At 39.2% G+C, this 23,288-nt stretch overlaps 1 protein-coding gene across 1 annotated transcript in view; it reads right to left on the reverse strand.

The window, feature by feature from the left end:
- Nucleotides 1–2,303: 2,303 nt before the first annotated feature.
- Nucleotides 2,304–23,288, reverse strand: part of LOC126176474 (uncharacterized) — a 255,480-nt gene continuing 234,495 nt past the window's right edge. The window contains exon 12 of the mRNA XM_049923629.1: nucleotides 2,304–3,114. Coding sequence (XP_049779586.1) covers nucleotides 2,848–3,114 — 267 coding nt within the window. The 3' untranslated portion in view covers nucleotides 2,304–2,847. The remainder of the gene's footprint in view (nucleotides 3,115–23,288) is intronic.

Consider the following 23,288-nt stretch of genomic DNA (forward strand, 5'->3'; position numbering starts at 1 on the left):
TACTCGAACATTATGAAGTACCTCGAAGAAATCAATTTCTTGACACATAGTCAGCACAGATTCAGAAAATATCATTCTTTCGGACACAACTAGCCCTTTATTCTCATGAAGTAAAGAGTGCTAAGTGACAGTCTTGACATGGCCCACTCTCCTAGTAGTGTTTCGATTTGATGAGAAGATGAGCGAAACATGAAGCAAATGTCACCACCAAGCGATGGCCGGACATATTCTTACCCCCCAGCCCTGCCAGATGCACTACTCTAAGGCTAGCAGAATGTGGCCCATCAAAAAACCATAGATTAAACATGTTCTAAGAATATGCCATCCCACATTGAAGGCTATAGCAGAGCCAAAGCTGATATCCTCTCCAAAATTATGAAAGAAAATGAGGTAGATGTACTGGCACTTCAAGAAACACGTACTGATGAGAGTTCAACTTACCAACTTAAAGGTTTATCACAATTGTCTCCAAAGGCCATGAATAGCATGGAATCGCAACACTTATGAGTGCTATCAACAGGGGATGTCAAATTGATTCCAAATTTTTAGATTTCCAGAAGGCTTTCGACACTGTTCCTTATAAGCATCTTCTAACCAAACTGCATGCCTATGGAATATAGTCTGAGTTGTGCAACTGGATTCATGATTTCCTGTCAGAAAGGTTATAGTTCGCAGTAATAGACAGAAAGTCATCGTCTAAAACAGAAGTAACATCCAGCGTTCCCTAAGGAAGTGTTCTATGGCCTCTACTGTTCCTGATGTATGTTAATGACATAGGAGACAATCTGAGTACCCTCTTAGATTGTTCGCAGATGATGCTGTCAAAGTGTGAAGTTATTCATATGAGTACTAAAAAAAACCACTAAATTTTGGTTACACAATAAGTCACACAAATCTGAAGGCTGTAAATTCAACTAAATACTTAGGGATTACAATTACAAATAACCTAAATTGAAACTATCACATAGATAATGTCATGGGTAAACAAACCAAAGACTGCAATTCATTTGCAGAACACACAGAAGGTGCAACAGGTCTATTAAAGAGACTGGTTACACCACACTTGTCCACCTTATTCTGGAGTACTGCTGTGCAGTGTGGGCATCCCCATCAGGTGGGGCTGATGGATGACAATGAAAAAGTACAAAGAAGGGCAGCTCAGTTAGTATTATCATGAAATAGGGGATAAAGTGGCACAGACATGATATGTGAACTGGAGTGGCAATCATTAAAACAAAGGCGTTTTTCGTTGCAACAGGATCTGTTCATGAAATTTCAATCACCAGTTTTCTCCTCCAATTGTGAAAACATTCTGTTGGCACCCACTTACAGAGGAAGAAATGATCATCACCATAAAATAAGAGAAATCAGGGCTTGCACAGAAAAATTTAAGTGCTCGTTTTTCCTGCGTGCTGTTTGTGAGTGGAACAGTAGAGAGACAGCTTGAAGGTGGTTCGTTGAACCCTATGCCAGGCACTTTATTGTGAATAACAGAGTAATCATGTAGATTGTTATCGATTTAATTAATACTTTTCTTCTTCAAAGTATCTGAGATGTTCAACAAGGTGGAAATAGATTGTTTTGCAATTTAATTCGTAAGATGGAAGACACTAGCAAAACAAGATGCTGCAAGTATTGAACTGGCAGAGCTTTTTCATCTGTCAGTGAGGCTGTCTATATTGTCTTCACCATACATCCTTTGAACCTATAATCCAGCTATTTTTAATCTTTGCTGGCCCTTGTCCCGCACTTAAATTCACCCCATCCCCATACCTCCCACTTCACTCTGCTACACACTAACTTTTCGCGCTGTGGCCTCCCTTTCCTCATGCTTTATTCCACCTTTCCAATCCATTCCTGCACTTCACTGTGAGCCACACACAATTTTCCTTGCCTAAGCCAGAGTGGGCTAATTTAAATATGAGAACACTGAGCATCATTTGAGGTAATATGGAATTGATGACATTCATAAATTTGCTGGGGAAATAAAAAGTACTTGTGAAGAGAATTTTCACAATACCATTGGTATGAAAAATGGGAATTCCATTTTTGCAAAATCTCATCAGAGAATGTGATACACAATCAGTGAAAATACAAAAGAGTTCACGTGATTCACAGACAGTCAGTGCATGCAACTTTTCTCTCTTACGTTACCTTGTTGACTGGTGTCACTAAGGGCATGTGTTCATGTAGTGGCCAGCATCTCTTTAAAGGGAATATTTGTCTAAGAGTTACAACACTGTACTACACCATTCATAGTCAAAGAAAAATTGAGTTAGTTTTATTTGCTTTCACACTTTTTAAAAGTATGGCAAGATTTTCATGTAACAAAAATATAAACATTGTTCAGAAGAAACATTCATATTCATGCCTTCAGAATAACAATAACAACAACTCATCTAGAATCATAAGTTTTATAGCAACAAAATATTCCAAAATAGTATATTGGAGTCTGAAACTTACAGTGTCATAAACAATAATGTACACTTTTATGAAAATAATGCATTCCAAATTAAGACATTATAACATTAAAAATAATTAAATTATTCCTTGGCATTTAACATTTTAATCTTCATTTCAAGGAATTTTTTCTCCCATAACAGAGTGTTACTTATGTTCTACGTAAACACTTTTCGTTTCTGTAGCAGCAGAAGAAGGCTTCTTATAAAGTCTTTGCTTCAGTATCACCGAGTTATTAATGACTGAACACAAAGGAATATGTTCAGATGTATTTTGACAACTGGCATTTATTTTTGCCACTTGCTCAGAGAAGCCACAAAGAGATGCCTAGGTGTACTTTGACTAGTGCCCTGAATATTTTGGAGTTTAGTTGCACACACATATACATTACAGAGCAGCTGAATCCCTCTCTCTGTCAATAAGTCTAGAAAGCATCTGCCGGATTTCAGCCAACTCTGCAGAATGTGCCTCCACAAGACGTTCCAGGCGTCTATTCTCTTCACGAACAGCATCCAGCATGCGCTCACTTTCACAACAGCAGTGCAAAGCGGAAGTGCTTGGTTCAGTAGCAGAATTTGTTGCTTCAACATTGCATCCAGTTAGTGTTTCAAGCTGATGGCACAAGCGTGTTTGTTCTCTTAATAGTGCCGTCACCTGCAACAAAAAATAAATAAATAAATACTCTCTTTTTTCCCTTTATTCTTTATTATAGCAATTCTGTTTAAAAACATTTTACAGTCCTATACTTCCCTAAGAGGTATGTTGTTCAGTTTACAAATTTTTAAGTCTCTCTCTAAGATATGGGAATCATATAGAGTGAAGACAAGGAAATGAATTTCTTTTATGAATTACCAATAATTAGTTTTTAACATCAATTATGTTAACACTAAATTATTAAAAATTCTAGTATCTAGTTATTACTAAAGGGTAGCACTGAAGAACAGGCAAACTGGAATGTGGCAAAAACGTTAGTTAAGTGAGTAGAGGATCTAAAAATAATAAAACTATCAAATACAAAATTAATATGATAAAAGTAAATTGTAATCACTACATGGAACTGCTGGCTGGGATATTACATACAAAGTAAGGTGCCTACATCGTGAAGGCTTACTTTATTTGTACCGTTTGGGCACCTTTTCTTTGAGAAACAGGAGTGTTGTGTGTTAATGGTGACTATTGTAGGTGAGTGTGTGAGGAGTATAATTTATATCCATTTAAAATTAAGGTGAAAGATAAGTGAGAGAGTAACACGCTGTGCCAACATGCAGTCTGTTCCTCTTGGATAACTCTCAATCAGGTACTGAGCTTAGCAACTTGATCTGACAGACAGACCATCATCAATATTGTCATATGACCTAACTTATTTAATCCACGATATTTGTCTTTAACTCTTACTATCCCAGCAAAAATGTCTTTCATCAACAAAATTTGATACAGATCTCCCATCTGCAAGTCAAGTATCACTGTACAAGCATATATGTTAGTGGCCTCAGTTTTGAAGGTGGTTTATAATGAAAGTAAAGTGTAGAATTGGCATATTTAAAGGCATTATGATAAAAAGGCCTATGAGAAAAGTCAGAGAAAAAATGGAAATAAGCTGGTAATCACAAAAAGAACGAAAGACTACTGTAAAAGCTTGGTCTGCATAAATCACTTAGGATCAACATGCTATGTCTAATAAAAGTATGTTATGACAGTAGTGTTCTGTCACAGAAGTTATACTGTCATTTTCCTGCATCAAGATGCATTTTATTTGGAAGAAAAGCTTTCATTTCATTAGTTTGCCTAATTTATTCCTTTGGGGATTGTCAAGCAGTGTCATTGTCTGTTTCCCCTTCATCCAGGGTCAGGCTGGGTTGGGAAACTTATGATACTCCTTCACTCTCCCCCATCTTTCCAAGATTTGATTTCAGTAATTATTGTTCCAGTTGTGTAGATAACACAGTATGATATAATATTTTTCTTTTCACTGTGCTTTCTTTTTTCCTTGTTATGTTAGAAGATTTTTTATAGTATGGGTTTTGCAACATTTTTCTTTGTGCAACTTTGTTTCTGTATACACTCTGAAGTTCCTATGCACAAATTTGCTATTTTTGTTTTTTTTTTTTCTTCTAATGTGTGTCTGCATGTTTATTAATCTATTATTTAAAATTATTTCCCATGAATATGATAATGTGAAGTTTTACTTTTATATGTAATTGTAAATCATTATCTAATACAAAGCGAGATGGGCTGAGCTGTAGAAACATATTGGTACGGTATGTCTATGGGGAAGCAACTACAAATAGTCTGTAGATTAAGAAAGGGTGGCGACTGTTATCCCATGTGAGTGCATGTGTATTATGCCCAATGTTGAAAGAACTATTTTATCAGTGATATACACTTTCATTTCAGTGTGTACTTTCAACAAACAAACTAATAACCAAGTGTGTCACATTGCTTTTCATGGTGATCTGATACTCAGAACCATTAGTCATAAAACTAACATCATAAAACTAAACATTGAGTTAATAATTAAATCACTAAAGACCAAGAACTCTCATGGATATGAAGGGGCATCTACCAGAATACTGAAGTATTGTTCTATGTATGTTAGCCCAGTACTTAGCCATATCTGTAACTTTTCCTTTAGGAGTGGTCAGTTTCCTGACCGATTAAAGTACTCGGTAGTGAAGCCACTTTATAAGAAGGGAGACAGGGATAATGTTGACAATTACAGACCTATTTCTATGCCATCAGTGTTTGCTAAAGTTATAGAGAAGGTTGTATATACAAGGTTACTGGAGCATTTAAATTCACATAATTTGCTATCAAATGTACGGTATTAGAAATTGTTTAACTACTGAAAATGCTATATTCTCTTTTCTCTGTGAGGTTTTAGATGGATTAAATAAAAGGTTGCGAATGCTCAGTATTTTCTTTGATTTAACGAAGGCTTTTGACTGTGTTGACCACAAGATATTACTGCAGAAGTTTGACCATTACGGAGTAAGGGGAGTAGCTTACAATTGGTTCGCCTATTACTTTAAGAAAAAAAAAGAAGAACGTAATTCTCCGCAATATTGAGAGTGGTATTGATGTTCAGTCCCAATGGGGCACTGTTAAGTGGGGCGTTCCCCAAGGGTCGGTGCGGGGGCCACTGCTGTTTCTTATTTATATAAATGATATGCCTTCTAGTATTACAGGTAATTCAAAAATATTTCTGTTTGCTGATGACACCAGCTTAGTAGTGAAGGATCTTGTGTGTAATATTGAAACATTATCAAATAATGTAGTTCATGAAATAAGTTCGTGGCTTGTGGAAAATAATTTGATGCTAAATCATAGTAAGACTCAGTTTTTACAGTTTCTAACTCACAATTCAACAAGAACTGATATTTTTATCAGACAGAATGGGCATATTATAAGCGAGACAGAACAGTTCAAGTTCCTAGGCGTTCGGATAGATAGTAAGCTGTTGTAGAAAGCCCATGTTCAGGATCTTGTTCAGAAACTAAATGCTGCTTCACTTACCATTAAAACAGTATCTGAAATAAGTAACAGTTCAACATGAAAAGTAGTCTACTTCGCATATTTTGATACGCTTATGTCATATGGTATTATTTTTTAGGGTAATTCTTCTGATTCAAAAAGGGTATTTTTGGCTCAAAAAGGGCTGTTCGAGCTATATGTGGTGTAAGTTGGAGAACCTCTTGTCAACCCCTATTCAATAGTCTGGGAATTCTGACATTGCGCTCACAGTATATATTTTCTTCAATGTCATTTGTTGTTAGCAATATTAGCTTATTCCCAAGAGTTAGCAGCTTTCACTCAGTTAATACTAGGCAGAAATCAAATCTGCCTGTGGAATGCACTTCCTTGACTCTTATGCTAAAGGAGTGCACTATTCTGCTGCACCCATTTTCAATAAGCTACCCCCCCCCCCCCCCCCCCCCATGGACCTTGCCGTTGGTGGGGAGGCTTGTGTGCCTCAGCGATACAGATGGCTGTACCGTAGGTGCAACCACAACGGAGGGGTATCTGTTGAGAGGCCAGACAAACATGTGGTTCCTGAAGAGGGGCAGCAGCCTTTTCAGTAGTTGCAGGGGCAACAGTCTGGATGATTGACTGATCTGGCCTTGTAACAATAACCAAAACGGCTTTGCTGTCCTGGTACTGTGAACGGCTGAAAGCAAGGGGAAACTACAGCCGTAATTTTTCCCGAGGGCATGCAGCTTTACTGTATGGTTAAATGATGATGGCATCCTCTTGGGTAAAATATTCCGGAGGTAAAATAGTCTCCCATTCAGATCTCCGGGCGGGGACTACTCAGGAGGACGTCGTTATCAGGAGAAAGAAAACTGGCGTTCTACAGATCGGAGCGTGGAATGTCAGATCCCTTAATCGAGCAGGTAGGTTAGAAAATTTAAAAAGGGAAATGGATAGGTTAAAGTTAGATATAGTGGGAATTAGTGAAGTTCGGTGGCGGGAGGAACAGGACTTTTGGTCAGGTGAATACAGGGTTATAAATACAAAATCAAATAGAGGTAACGCAGGAGTAGGTTTAATAATGAATAAAAAAATAGTCGTGCGGGTAAGCTACTACAAACAGCATAGTGAACGCATTATTGTGGCCAAGATAGACACGAAGCCCACGCCTACTACCGTAGTACAAGTTTATATGCCAACTAGCTCTGCAGTTGATGATGAAATGTATGATGAGATAAAAGAAATTATTCAGATAGTGAAGGGAGACAAAAATTTAATAGTCATGGGTGACTGGAATTCGAGTGTAGGAAAAGGGGGAGAAGGAAACATAGTAGGTGAATATGGACTGGGGCTAAGAAATGAAAGAGGAAGCCACCTGGTAGAATTTTGCATAGAGCATAATTTAATCATAGCTAACACTTGGTTCAAGAATCATAAAAAAAGGTTGTATACATGAAAGAATCCCAGAGATACTAAAAGGTATCAGATAGATTATATAATGGTAAGACAGAGATTTAGGAACCAGGTTTTAAATTGTAAGACATTTCCAGGGGCATATGTGGACTGACCACAATCTATTGGTTATGAACTGCAGATTAAAATTGAAGAAACTGCAAAAAGGTGGGAATTTAAGGAGATGGGACCTGGATAAACTGACTAAACCAGAGATTGTACAGAGTTTCAGGGAGAGCATAAGGGAACAATTGACAGCAGTGGGGGAAAGATGTACAGTAGAAGAAGAATGGGTAGCTCTGAGGGATGAAGTAGTGAAGGCAGCAGAGGATCAAGTAGGTAAAAAGCTGAGGGCTAGTAGAAATCCTTGGGTAACAGAAGAAATATTGAATTTAATTGATGAAAGGAGAAAATATAAAAATGGAGTAAATGAAGCAGGCAAAAAGGAATACAAACGTCACAAAAATGAGATCGACAGGAATTGCAAAATGGCTAAGCAGGGATGGCTAGAGGACAAATGTAAGGATGTAGAGGCTTATCTCACTAGGGGTAAGATAGATACTGCTTACAGGAAAATTAAAGAGACGTCTGGAGAAAAGAGAACCACTTGTATGAATATCAAAAGCTCAGATGGAAACCCAGTTCTAACCAAAGAAGGGAAAGCGGAAAGATGGAAGGTGTATATAGAGGGTCTATACAAGGGCGATGTACTTGAGGACAATATTATAGAAATCGAAGAGAATGTAGATGAAGATGAAATGGGAGATACGATACTGTGTGAAGAATTTGACAGAGCACTGAAAGACCTGAGCCGAAACAAGGCCCCGGGAGTAGACAACATTCCATTAGAACTACTGGCGGCCTTGGGAGAGCCAGTCCTGACAAAACTCTACAATCTGGTGAGGAAGATGTATGAGACAGGCGAAATTCCCTCAGACTTCAAGAAGAATATAATAACTCCAATCCCAAAGAAAGCAGGTGTTGACAGATGTGAAAATTACCGAACAATCAGTTTAATAAGTCACAGCTGCAAAATACTAACATGAATTCTTTACAGATGAATGGAAAAACTGGTAGAAACTGACTTCGGGGAAGATGAGTTTGGATTCCGTAGAAATATTGGAACACGTGAGGCAATACTGACCCTACGACTTATCTTAGAAGAAAGACTAAGGAAAGGCAAACCTACATTTCTAGAATTTGTAGACTTAGAGAAAGCTTTTGACAATGCTGACTGGAATACTCTCTTTCAAATTCTAAAGGTGGCGGGGGTAAAATACAGGGAGCGAAAGGCTATTTACAATTTGTACAGAAACCAGATGGCAATTATAAGAGTCGAGGGACATGAAAGGGAAGCAATGGTTGGGAATGGAGTGAGACAGGGTTGTGGCCTCTCCCTGATGTTATTCAATCTGTATATTGAGCAAGCAGTAAAGGAAACAAAAGAAAAATTCGGAGTTGGTATTAAAATCCATGGAGAAGAAATAAAAGCATTGAGGTTCGCTGATGACATTGTAATTCTGTCAGAGACAGCAAAGCACTTGGAAGAGCAGTTGAATGGAATGGACAGTGTCTTGAAAGGAGGATATAAGATGAACATCAACTAAAGCAAAACGAGGATAATGGAATGTAGTCGAATTAAGTCGGGTGATGGTGAGGGTATTAGATTAGGAAATGAGACACTTAAAGTAGTAAAGGAGTTTTGCTATTTGGGGTGCAAAATAACTGATGATGGTCAAAGTAGAGAGGATATATAATGTAGACTGGCAATGGCAAGGAAAGCGTTTCTGAAGAAGAGAAATTTGTTAACATCAAATATAGATTTAAGTGTCAGGATGTCGTTTCTGAAAGTATTTGTATGGAGTGTAGCCATGTATGGAAGTGAAACATGGACGGTAAATAGTTTGGACAGGAAGAGAATAGAAGCTTTCAAAATGTGGTGCTACAGAAGAATGCTGAAGATTAGATGGGTAGATCACATAACTAATGAGGAGGTATTGAATAGAATTGGGGAGAAGAGGAGTTTGTGGCACAACTTGACGAGAAGAAGGGACCGGTTGGTAGGACATGTTCTGAGGCATCAAGGGATCACAAATTTAGCATTGGAGGGCAGCGTGGAGGGTAAAAATCGTAGAGGGAGACCAAGAGATGAATACACTAAGCAGATTCAGAAGGAAGTAGGTTGCAGTAGGTACTGGGAGATGATGAAACTTGCACAGGATAGGGTAGCATGGAGAGTTGCATCAAACCAGTCTCAGGACTGAAGACCACAACAACAACCACAACCACCTCAAGAACTCAAAAATCTTAGCAGTAGCCCAAACGCTTTTAAGTCTAAACTGAAGAGTTTCCTCATGGCTCACTCCTTTTATTCTGTCGAGAAGCTCCTGGAAGAGCTGAAAAATTAAACAAATTCCAGAGTTACATTGTTGATTTTCTTTATTTAACCTTATGAATCGTCGCCTGAATATGTTTCTTGCATTTCATTTTATCTGTTTCTACTATCATGTTATAATTTCATGTATTGACTCGTTCCATGACCATGAAGACTTCTCCTTAATTTGGTCCCACGGAACAATAAATAAATAAATAAATAAACAGTGTGCAGATCGCCAAGCCACATGAGTGCTATGTGTGTATCATATGTAGTGTGAGCTGCACGGACTGTGTAGTTGTACCATGAACTGTCAGACTGAACTAGAAATACATTAAGGCACTTTTTCACTGTGAATTGATATTCAGAACATTGATCTTGAGTGTGCAATGATCCGACTGCCCACGATTACTTTGACCATACGGTAACTATTGTGAACAATATAGGCCATTTGGAGCATACCTCAGATTCTTAAATCAAATTACAATGTACTTTGCTAATGCATGTGTTACATCTTACAGCTACAGTGTTGGCGCTTTCTGTGTGATGTGTAGAGGTTGGTAACAGCATGATCAGATGGCCAATCATGAGTCATGAGACTGTTGTTACTTCTTTTGTTTTGTAAATGAAATTACCATATGTTTTATTTTATCATGATAACACATATGCTGATAATTAGTGAGAATGCTGTTTATAATTTATTTTATTTCATAAATAAAGTTAGCTGATTTTGTTTGTCTGGTAGGAATTTTGAATTTATATTATGTACAGTTAGTGATATTAAGGTTTCATACTTCTGACATTTTTATGGATGTTATATATTCCATGAATTAATCTGATGCGATTGTGATAGTCACTACATGTAACTTTTTGAATGGAAGATTGTAGTTTATTACAGTTTCCTTTCCTTGCTTTCAAGATAGAAGGTTTCAACATTTCATAAGCTGTTGGTTATTATGGATTTTAAGGTTGGTTCATTATTTGTGTATTTGTCAGTATGTTCTTTATCTGAGGGCATATTTTATAAGTTTTCATGATTGATGTTAACTCATACTGAGTCCATTTAATTTGCAGGGTGAAGTCATACAGTGGTGTTTTGAACAGGGGCTCCTTGGAACAAAAAGAACATGTAAAAATGTTCTGTGCATATGGTCCTTGTTGCTAGAAAGGACTGTTCAGATGGACTTTCAAATGTGTTGCACAGAAAAGAGGGATTCACATCTCTCATTTTAGTATACAAAAATGTACATAGTTGGTTTGCTGTTAGTAGTCACACTATTTGAAGATGACATTTCTGTGGATCAGCAAATGTTCAAATACTTTTAACTCATTGGAATTACATGTGGCAAGACACTCTGTTATAGATTGGAGGATCTTCTGCAGAGAAGTTCATGTTTGCAGAGGAGATCATCTTGGTGGTGTAGGAAAAGTAGTTGAGATGTATCAAAAGTTTGGAGGCACAAATTTCATATGGGAAAGCTTGTAATTGGCAGGTGGGTCTTTCGTGGAGTAAAAAGATGTAGCAATAAGTGCTTTTTAAAAGTGTTATCTATAAGAACAAAGCATATTCTTCTGAGAGTTCTGAGAAAGTATGTATTCCCTGGAAATGCTGTTATTTCTGATTGCTTCACTTCAGATTAGTGCCTCAACAGTGAAGACTTCGTTCATTTTTCTGTTAATCATAGTCTACATTTCAAAGACCCCAATCAGGCATCCATACCAACAACACTGGTCTGTCATAAAAAGGCAATTTCAGAGCCCTATTAAATGCAAGTGCACTTTGATTTCATACTTATTTGAATACATGTGAAGAAGGCAGTGAAGCCATGAGAAAGACTTTTTTTGTAGTTTTCTTCAGACCGTCAAAAGAATTTTCTCTTTATTCAATTTCCCTTTTGCCTCATTTTTTAAATTTATTTACAAAATTATTATGTTTTTATATTTTCTAGGAAGCTGGTATCCACAAACCTAATAGCACAGCTGCAATCCACTCTTTTGCTTGTCAAATATACTTTGCTGTTTTTTATGACTGTCATAATTTATGAATAGTGGTTAGGCAGAAAGCAAATAGCACAGCTTCAATTGCTGCAACTGAAGTGAGCAGCAGTTATATATTAATTTCAAAATGCATCAACAGGAGAGGTGTACTGACTTTTTAGTATTGCAGGCTGCAAAACCCTTACTGTGACTGAGTAACAGCCAGAAGTTCAAAAATATCATGTTGTGAGACAAATTATTATTCTTAACTGGGATTCCGCTGCCCCCAGACTGGGCTCCAAAGAACTAAGTTCTAAAAGAGCCCAATTCCTCCATTTTGAGAGCAAATGAAAGTCAAGTTAAAAAATGAAAAAAATGCAAGAACAAATGGTAAGTAGCGGGCCACCATCAGGTCAACGGTGAGCCACACATGTCCCTACTTGCAGTGTCACATATTACTATTTTGCAGAAAGCAGGCCACAATGCATATTTTTTTATGAAACGAAACAAATGATGATGGCAGTCTCCATTTTCCATGATTCATCACGTTGTTACCAACATCTATAAGTCACACAAAATCTGGCGACACTGTAACGAAACTTTTACCCATTTTGCACACCCATTATCCTTCATCACAGTCCTCATTACTGTGAATAAGTACTATTCAGTGCACCATTTTCCATGATTCATCACGTTGTTACCAACATCTATAAGTCACACAAAATCTGGCGACACTGTAACGAAACTTTTACCCATTTTGCACACCCATTATCCTTCATCACAGTCCTCATTACTGTGAATAAGTACTATTCAGTGCAATAATGCTAATGTCTACAGTCTTCATTTTTCATTCACTTTTATTGCACATATGTGAATAGTCTGTGGGCCTTCGCATGTTGTCTTGTTCTTGTACCAAGTGGGTTATTACCCTATGCTAGGAAAATATGTGCATTGTGCATGGTCTGCCATTAAGCTAAAAGGCAGCAACGAATCCCAAATAAACAATGTATTCTCATTGGTGAAGTACCTTGGCAGAGGGACATTTTTTTGATTTGGTAAATGTGTGATTGTTTGTGTTTATGCAAATGCCAAGAGTAATAGTTTTATGGTTTTCTGAGTCTTGCTTGTGTGTTTGGTACAGATTAGTAGCTGTTTCAACTTGTGTGACCAACTATTAAATTAATCCTGAGGAAAGTTAAATATTATTGGGTTCTGTTTACTCCAAACTTGGTCTCAGTTCTATCATTCAGCTTTTGTACTCCAACTTCCTTCCTATCAACTTCATTTCTCACTCTGCCTCTCCTCATTTTCCCTAATAAAACTACATAGTAATTTCATTCTACTTGCATGAATTCTACTCTCCTTTCTTCTTATTTTTGTCCAGGTCTCTGATGCACATGTCAATATTAGTGCAAAGTACAGCAGACCCTTACACTTCATTTGCACCTCTTTTTCTCAAAGCCCCTCATGCACTGGTAAAATGCATTGCTCTGTTGTATGCTTTGCTAATTTCTACCGCCATCCTTGCAGTCTGCAGTATCCCACTTCCTAAATATTTAAAGTTGTCCACAATTTCTATTTCCTGTCTTAATATTAATTTGTCCTTTCCCCTTCTCTGTCTCCTCTGGTTACCACCATAGTCTTACTTTTCTCCCCACTGCATTTTATGACATGTTTCTAGATTTTTTTTTCATTTGATATGCCTAGCTGTTCTTTTACATCCTTACAGTTGGGTTCCTGACAAAACAATATCATCATCAAATTGCAATAAATTCTTCACCATTATAAACAATCACACTTCCTTTTCTCAGCTTTGTAACTTTCATAAATCAATCACTTCTTTCAATTTGCGACTGCACATACCTGATTTTGAGTTACACTGCTTGAAGGATTTCAGCTGTTTGTTTCCCAGCTTCCTTTCTCCCCAAGGTTTCGAGTAGCTTTTCTCTGTGGACACTATTATATGCCTTCACTATCCTCTCCAGTATTTTTGCTATGTGTCATAGGAATGAGATCCCTTGACAGTTATTGCATACTTTTCTGTCTCCCTTCTTGAACAAGGGAATTATTATTCCCTTTCCCGATTCTTCAAGCAAAAATTTCTGAATCCATATGCATATTATCCCAGTAGGTGAAGCTGCCTTATGATTTTTAACAGTCAGTAGTTTGTCCAAGTACATGCTGTCTTTTCTTCATCTCCTCCTGTTGCATCATTATCTCTCCACTTTTCCCATTTCATCAACTCAGTGTAATTGCCTCCCTTCCCCTTACTCCTTTTAGGTCCATACAGCATTGTTTTACTCCCAGTAACATCCTTTTCCAATTCTCCTGTGAATTCCTCCCAACTTTTCCTCTTTTATTCTGCTGCCACTTTCTTACATTTCTTTTTGCTTTCCTTATATTTACTCAAACTTTTTTTTTGTCTCTTTCCATTCTTGCAACGCTTTTAACTTTTCTTTTATTGCTTTCTTCACGTGCTCATTCCACCATGGTATCTCCGTATCCTTTGGCCTTCCAGACATTCTGCCACAGGTGTTTTCTGTAGAGCATTGAAATGTCTCTTTGAACTTACCCCATTCCTCTTCCACACTCTCACACTCAGTACTTGCAATTAGTCTGGATTACTCTTCTGCATGCAACTCTCCCACCTGCTGACGTTTTCCATTTCTTTCAGAACTTTGATATGCATCCTGATATGCAGTTACCTAATGATATAGAAACTATTTCTGGTATTTTTCCCCAAAATGAATTTCTTATCGAGTCATTTTGAGTAAGCTTCAGGAAAGTACTTTTCTGTAAAGCCACAGTGTAAATAGCTTTCATCGTACTTGTGGTTCGGTGTTGGTTTATGTTTTCTAATGGCCATCAATTTCTGTGGTAAATCCATTTTTGTCAACACTACACAGATGCTAGTTTTATCAATCAGTTTTCTCACTATAATTTTACTTTATTTTTAATTTTACTTTTATAATTTTACTTATATACGCATCTGTTTTCTTTGGATGTACACCTGAAATTTCCTTGTGCAACTGTCCAGAAACCCCTGCTCTAGATGACACATGAATAGGTTGGCATAAGATGGTGCCATGCAGATGTGTATTGCTGTACCACAAATTTGTTTGTAGGTGATGAAGACATAATTGAGGGTGCCCCCCATGAACCATGGACCCTGCCTTTGGTGGGGAGGCTTGCGTGCCTCAGCGATACAGATAGCCGTACTGTAGGTGCAACCACAATGGAGAGGTATCTGTTGAGAGGCCCGACAAACGTGTGGTTCCTGAAGAGGGGCAGCAGCCTTTTCAGTAGTTGCAGGGGCAACATTCTGGATGATTGACTGATCTGGCCATGTAAAACTAACCAAAACAGCCTTTCTGTGCTGGTACTGCGAACGGCTGAAAGCAAGGGGAAACTACAGCCGTAATTTTTCCCAGAGAGCATGCAGCTTTACTATATGGTTAAATGATGACGTCCTCTTGGGTAAAATATTCCAGAGGTAAAACAGTCCCCCACTCGGATCTCCAGGCAGCGACTACTCAAGAGGACATCGTTATCAGGAGAAAGAAAACTGGCTTTCTACGGGTCAGAGCGTGGAATGTAAGATCCCTTAATCGGTCAGTTTGTAACGCCGGAAATGCATATCCTCCTATTTCCATCTATTGTACTATAAATTTGTTTTCCTTATTTTTGTTACCTGAATATATGACATTTCTGTGTCTTTACATATTGTAATTGTTTTACTATTTGTATATATATATTTATGCATTTTTGTCGATGTATAATTGGTTTGTTTCGTAAATATTATTTGTATTTTTACGCTGGGTCTTGCCTAGGGAAAACTGCTATCTAACGATTACATCGATAGGTCGTGTGAAGAATCAAAGTGTGTAGGATCTTTGGTAGTGTTAACTCTGTCGCGTGGAGCGTGGAGCGGCTCAACTTGCTATGATAGTTTCTGACATGGGGTGCGGACGGGAAGCATTAGCTGGCGCACATCAAGAGCCCGTTTCGCCTGGTGACCGTGTCGAGAAGAAGGCGCGCCAACATCCAGCTTCTGCAACAGCGACAGCGGACAATGAGTGACTGTCGCCACCTCCTCGATCGACGGCTTCAAACCTTCAATCAACCAACAAGGAAGACTGGAAGCACGTAAAGTTTTAGAACTGTATGGCAGACCTCAGCTTTTCAAACTGTACCATTTTCGTAACTATAATTACAGCAACTTAGCATGAACATTTGTTGCTCATTGTCCCAACTGCATTACCAAGCAGGGTCCCTTCCTTTTCCGGAATGAACCCGAGTGTCGTTGAAATTCAAACACCAGCATTAAAGTAATATTATAGCATTTCACTGCTTTAATTTCAAAGTTCAGTTAAAGTATTCATAGCTGGCCACAATATTTAGATTACACAAGCACAAATTAAGAGTGCGAGTTTTGTTACCGTATTTTAGCTTACCTGTGACTGCAGCTCAGCTTGGTACGTACTAAATTTTACTATTGTTAATTGTTCAGAATCATTTAATTCAAGTTCAAAGTTAAATCTCTTGTTTCTAAATTGCGTAGATTCAAGTAGCTTTTGAAATGATTGTTGAGGTAGTCCAAGACTAACCATATTTTACTGAATTTCGATGTGCTTCAGAAAGAAAGCCCACTATTAACTTCAGTCACTAAATTAACTTTCGATTTTCTGGTTTTATTAATTCTTTTGCTAAATTAAGTCAGAGTGTAGCGAAATTTATTACTTCTGACATACTTTAAGTTTTCACACTACACGTGTCAACCTTCAGTTGCCACGCTTCTTGTGCTAATTATATGTGTAATAACCTTTCTTTTTCAGTTACTATAGTAATTGTCCTTAGGACTGGCGACCGTAATTTCCCCCAAATCTCAATATCTAATTACCGCTAGTTAATTGTTAACGTAATGGCCGCACATTTAACCTAAGGACATCACACACATCCATGCCCGAGGCAGGATTCGAACCTGCGACCGTAGCGGTCACGTGGTTCCAGACTGAAGGGCCTAGAACTGCACGGCCAATTACTATGGGTAAGATAGATACTGCCTGTAGGAAAATTAAAGAAACCTTTGTAGAAAAGACAACCACTTGTATGAATATCAAGAGCTCAGATGGAAAACCAGTTCTAAGCAAAGAAGAGAAAGCAGAAAGGTGGAAGGAGTTTATAGAGGGTCTGTACAAGGGCGGTGTACTTGAGGGCAATTTTATGGAAATGACAGAGGGCATAAGTGAAGATGAAATGGGAGATGTGATACTGCATGAAGAATTTGACAGAGCACTGAAAGACCTAAGTTGAAACAAGGCCCCGAGAGTAGACAACATTCCATTAGAACTACTGATAGCCTTAGGAGAGCCAGCTATGACAAAACTTGACCATCTGGTGAGCAAGATGTAGGAGACAGGCAAAATGCCCTCAGACTTCAAGAAGAATATAATAATTCCAATCCCAAAGACAGCAGGTGTTGACATGTATGAAAATTACCGAATTATCAGTTTCATAAGTCATGGCTGCAAAATACTTACACGAATTCTTTACAGATGAATGGAAAAACTTGTAGAAGCTGACCTTGGGGAAGATCAGTTCGGTTTCCATAGAAATGTTGGAACACATGAGGCAATACTGACCCTATGACTTACCTTAGAAGATAGGTTAAGGAAGAGCAAACCTACATTTCTAGCATATGTTGACTTAGAGAAAGCTTTTGACAAGGTTGACTAGAATATTGTCTTTCAAATTCTGAAGGTGGCAGGGGTAAAATACAGGGAGTGAAAGGCTATCTACAATTTGTAAGGAAACCAGATGGCAAGTATAAGAGTTAAGGGGCATGAAAGGGAAGCAACAGTTGGGAACGGAGTGAGACAGGGTTGTAGCCTACCCCCGATGTTATTCAATATGTATTCTGAGCAAGCAGTAAAGGAAACAAAAGAAATATTTGGAGTAGAAATTAAAATCCATGGAGAAGAAATAAAAACTTTGAGGTTTGGTCCACCTCCAGTTGATAATCCGATGTTCACATGTGTAATAATGAGGCACAGTATCAACAAGGTTGCATTTGCTGCAGAGGTTACTGTCACTTACACTGATGGTAAAGAGATGCTCATTAGTGCTGCTGATGTTATTGACTACCTTGTACCACACTGCTCTCACGTCAGACGAAAGGACATCACTACTGATGTTTTTCCAGACCACATTCTATGCTATGCCAACATATTTAGTTTCTATATCAGAGACAGCAAAGGACCTGGAAGAACAGTTGAACAGAATGGACAGTGTCTTTAAAAGTTGATATAATATGAACATCAACAAAAGCAGAATGAGGATAATGGAATGTAGTCTAATTAAATCAGGTGAGGCTAAGGGCATTAGATTAGCAAATGAGACACTGAAAGTATTAGACGAGTTCTGCTACTTGGGGAACAAAATAACTGATGACTGTTGAAGTAGAGAAGATATAAAATATACACTAGCAATGGCAAGAAAAGCATTTCTGAAGAAGAAATTTGCTAACATCAAGTACAGATTTAAGTGTCAGGAAGTGTTTTCTAAAGTATTTGCATGGAGTGTAGCCATGTATGGAAGTGAAACGTGGACGATAAATAGTTTGGACAAGAAGAGAATAGAAGCTTTCGAAATGTGGTGCTACAGAAGAATGCTGAAGATTAGATGGTTAGATCACGTAACTAATGAGGACGTACTAAATAGAATTGGGGAAAAGAGGAATTTGTGGTACAACTTGACTAGAAGAAGGGATCGGTTAATAGGACACATTCTGTGGCATCAAGGGAAAAACCATCACTAGTGATGGAGGGAAGTGTGGGTAAAAATTGTAGAGGGAGACCAAGGGATGAGTACACTAAGCAGATTCAAAAGGATGTAGGTTGCAGTAGTTACTCAGATATGAAGAAGCTTATACAAGATAGAGTTGCATGGAGAGCTGCATCAGACCAGTCTCTGTACTGAAGACCAGAACAACACATCTCCTACATTTATTTGTTAATTAATATGTTTTCTTTCTTTGACTGTGTACTGTTTTAAGGATAATGTGCATATTGAACAGAACTGTATTTGACATATTGAAAAGAAGTTTTTGGTATTCTTTGAAGATTTTTTTCTCATGATTGAGAAACAGGGCAACATCTGATCTTGACAATCAATTCCACCCATTCCCTTATTGTATTCAAGGATGCATTTAGGCTTCATGTTTTGTAACTAACTGTTTATCTATGTGTTCAACTATCTCTATATCTTTGTGTTTTGTTGATATTGCACATCATGCTTGTCTTTTCATCTCAGAGCCAACATATTATTACAAATTCTCCATAAACAGACTCCTTTCTTTAAAATTTATTTTTGAATGTTTTTTTGGCATATTTTGCCTGTTGTTGACACTGTCCTGATAACATCTGCGTTCTCCTGGAGTAATTTTAAAAAGAATTTGGGGAAAGAATAGCTGTTGTCAAGAAATGAACTACATCTTTTGTTCAGAATGGATTTTGACAAGTCCATGACAGCATTCTTTGATGAGCTATTATTCCTATCAGTTTTGTTCTAGCCATTACATATTTTGAAAGCATAACAATAACATCATACTTCCCTCACATAGTTCATAAAATTTTAATTCAAATCACACTCTCTTTGATGTATTAAATTGTTTATATGCTAAGCCTCCTTTATACACTCCTGGAAATTGAAATAAGAACACCGTGAATTCATTGTCCCAGGAAGGGGAAACTTTATTGACATATTCCTGGGGTCAGACACATCACATGATCACACTGACAGAACCACAGGCACATAGACACAGGCAACAGAGCATGCACAATGTCAGCACTAGTACAGTGTATATCCAACTTTCGCAGCAATGCAGGCTGCTATTCTCCCATGGAGACGATCGTAGAGATGCTGGATGTAGTCCTGTGGAACGGCTTGCCATGCCATTTCCACCTGGCGCCTCAGTTGGACCAGCGTTCGTGCTGGACGTGCAGACCGCGTGAGACGACGCTTCATCCAGTCCCAAACATGCTCAATGGGGGACAGATCCGGAGATCTTGCTGGCCAGGGTAGTTGACTTACACCTTCTAGAGCACGTTGGGTGGCACGGGATACATGCGGACGTGCATTGTCCTGTTGGAACAGCAAGTTCCCTTGCCGGTCTAGGAATGGTAGAACTATGGGTTCGATGACGGTTTGGATGTACCGTGCACTATTCAGTGTCCCCTCGACGATCACCAGTGGTGTACGGCCAGTGTAGGAGATCGCTCCCCACACCATGATGCCGGGTGTTGGCCCTGTGTGCCTCGGTCGTATGCAGTCCTGATTGTGGCGCTCACCTGCACGGCGCCAAACACGCATACGACCATCATTGGCACCAAGGCAGAAGCGACTCTCATCGCTGAAGACGACACATCTCCATTCGTCCCTCCATTCACGCCTGTCGCGACACCACTGGAGGCGGGCTGCACGATGTTGGGGCGTGAGCGGAATACGGCCTAACGGTGTGCGGGACCGTAGCCCAGCTTCATGGAGACGGTTGCGAATGGTCCTCGCCGATACCCCAGGAGCAACAGTGTCCCTAATTTGCTGGGAAGTGGCGGTGCGGTCCCCTACGGCACTGCGTAGGATCCTACGGTCTTGGCGTGCATCCGTGCGTCGCTGCAGTCCGGTTCCAGGTCGACGGGCACGTGCACCTTCCGCCGACCACTGGCGACAACATCGATGTACTGTGGAGACCTCACGCCCCACGTGTTGAGCAATTCGGCGGTACGTCCACCCGGCCTCCCGCATGCCCACTATACGCCCTCGCTCAAAGTTCGTCAACTGCACATACGGTTCACGTCCACGCTGTCGCGGCATGCTACCAGTGTTAAAGACTGCGATGGAGCTCCGTATGCCACGGCAAACTGGCTGACACTGACGGCGGCAGTGCACAAATGCTGCGCAGCTAGCGCCATTCGACGGCCAACACCGCGGTTCCTGGTGTGTCCGCTGTGCCGTGCGTGTGATCATTGCTTGTACAGCCCTCTCGCAGTGTCCGGAGCAAGTATGGTGGGTCTGACACACCGGTGTCAATGTGTTCTTTTTTCCATTTCCAGGAGTGTATTTCCATCAAGGACTTGTCTATACCAACATTTTAATGTGGTGTGTAATATACTTTCAGTTTCTCATTCAACAGGTTGATGATAGGTCTTATCTTCCAAAGCCAGCCAATGCTGTCAACAGTTTCATTATCAAAAAAACTTAAGAATCTCAAAATTTGTTCATATCTTTTAAGAGCATTACTTTTCACAGTGTTTCTGCTACTGGCCATTTAGACTAATACATTTGAATATTCGGTTTTCTGACTAGAGCCATTAAAATACACAGTGCATAGTAGGCCTTCATCTTGTTGCATGTACAAGGATACCGAGTGTCATCCATTTTCCATTTTACTTCATCCCCCCCCCCCTCTCCACCATTCATTGTTATCTGTTGTGTGAAGAGATTTGTTTCCGTAAAAAGTATTTCCCAAATATATCAGAAAATAGTTCTCATAATCATGAGTGCTCACTTTGAATTCAAACAAATGCTTTTATGCAACCAACAAATCTCAAAATGCTTTTATGCAACCAACAAATCTCAAAATATTTCCAAATGATTCGTGTCTTTTTGCTTCCTGTCAAGTCCATGATACACATGATTTGCATGTTGAATTTTCCCCTTTACTATCGTCATCTACAATTAAACATTTTGCACGCCTTCTATTTCCTACAATCATGTAGCTGGATTCATCATCACTACTTACTTGTAAATGCTAAATTATAGACATCGCACAGGGGAGTGTAGTAGGTAAAATTCTTCTTCTTATTTATGTTGATGATTTCCTATGTAAAGAAAACTAAGTGCTTCTGGTTGAATAAAAACACAATGATGCTAGATTAAAGATTAATGATGATTTATTATAACAGATACTAAATTCTTATGGGTGAAGGTAGACGGCCAGTGGAAATGGACAAAACATATGGAGGTTTTAGCAAACAGACTATTCACAGCTTGATATGCTCTGCTAGCACTTACTCCAATGTACAACATCTCATGCCTCAAAGTATGGTATTTTTAATACACTACTGGCCATTAAAATTGCTATACCACGAAGATGACGTGCTACAGATGCAAAATTTAACAGACAGGAAGAAGATGCTGTGATATGCAAATGATTAGCTTTTCAGAGCATTCACACAAGGTTGGTGCCAGTGGCAACACCTACAACGTGCTGACATGAGGAAAGTTTCCAACCGATTTCTCATACCCAAACAGAAGTTGACCGGCGTTTTCTGGTGAAAAGTTGTTGTGATGCCTCGTGTAAGGAGGAGAAATGCATACCATTGTGTTTCCGACTTTGATAAAGGTCAGATTGTAGCCTATCGGGATTGCTGTTTATCATATCGCGACATTGTTGCTCACATTGGTCAAGATCCAATGACTGTTTGCAGAATATGGAATCGGTGGGTTCAGGAGGGTAATATGGAACGCCATGATGGATCCAAACGGACTCGTATCACTAGCAGTCGAGATAACAGGCATCTTATCTGCATGGCTGTAATGGATCTTGCAGCCTCGTCTTGATCCCTGAGTCAACAGATGAGGACGTTTGCAAGACAACAACCATCTGCACGAACAGTTCGACGACGTTTACAGCAGCATGGACTATCAGCTCAGAGACTCTGGCTGCAGTTACCCTTAATGCTGCATTAGACAGGAGCACCTGCAATGGTGTACCCAATGATGAACCTGGGTGCACGAATGGAAAAACGTCATTTTTTCGGATGAATCCAGGTTCTGTTTACAGCGTCATGATGGTCACATCCATGTTTGGCGACATCGCGGTAAACGCACATTGGATGCATGTATTTGTCATCACCATACTGGAGTATCACCCAGCATGATGATATGGGATGCCATTGGTTACACGTCTCGGTCACCTCTTGTTCGCACTGATGGCACTTCAAACAGTGGACGTTATATTTCAGATGTGTTTACGACCTGTGGCTCACCCTTCATTCGATCCCCGTGAAACCCTACATTTCAGCAGGATAATGCACAACTACATGTTACAGGTCCTGTATGGGCCTTTCTGGATACAGAAAATGTTCGACTGCTGCCCTGGCCAGCACATTCTCCAGATCTCTCACCAATTGAAAACATCTGGTCAATGGTGGCCGAGCAACTGACTCGTCACAATACGCCAGTCACTACTCTAGATGAACTGTGGTATCGTTTTAAAGCTGCACGGGCAGCTGTATCTGTACACACCATCCAAGCTCTGTTTGACTCAATGCCCAGGCGTATAAAGGTAGTTATTACGGCCAGAGGTGGTTGTTCTGGGTACTGATTTCTCAGGATCTATGCACCCAAATTGCGTGAAAATGTAATCACATGTCAGTTCTAGTATAATATATTTTTCCAATGAATACCCATTTATCATCTGCATTTCTTCTTGGTGTAGCAATTTTAATGGCCAGTAGTATGTATAAATTCAGTCTTCAGTTATGGAATCTTGTAT

Source organism: Schistocerca cancellata, chromosome 3 (genome assembly GCF_023864275.1).
Source record: "Schistocerca cancellata isolate TAMUIC-IGC-003103 chromosome 3, iqSchCanc2.1, whole genome shotgun sequence".
NCBI classification, from domain to species: Eukaryota; Metazoa; Arthropoda; class Insecta; order Orthoptera; family Acrididae; genus Schistocerca; species Schistocerca cancellata.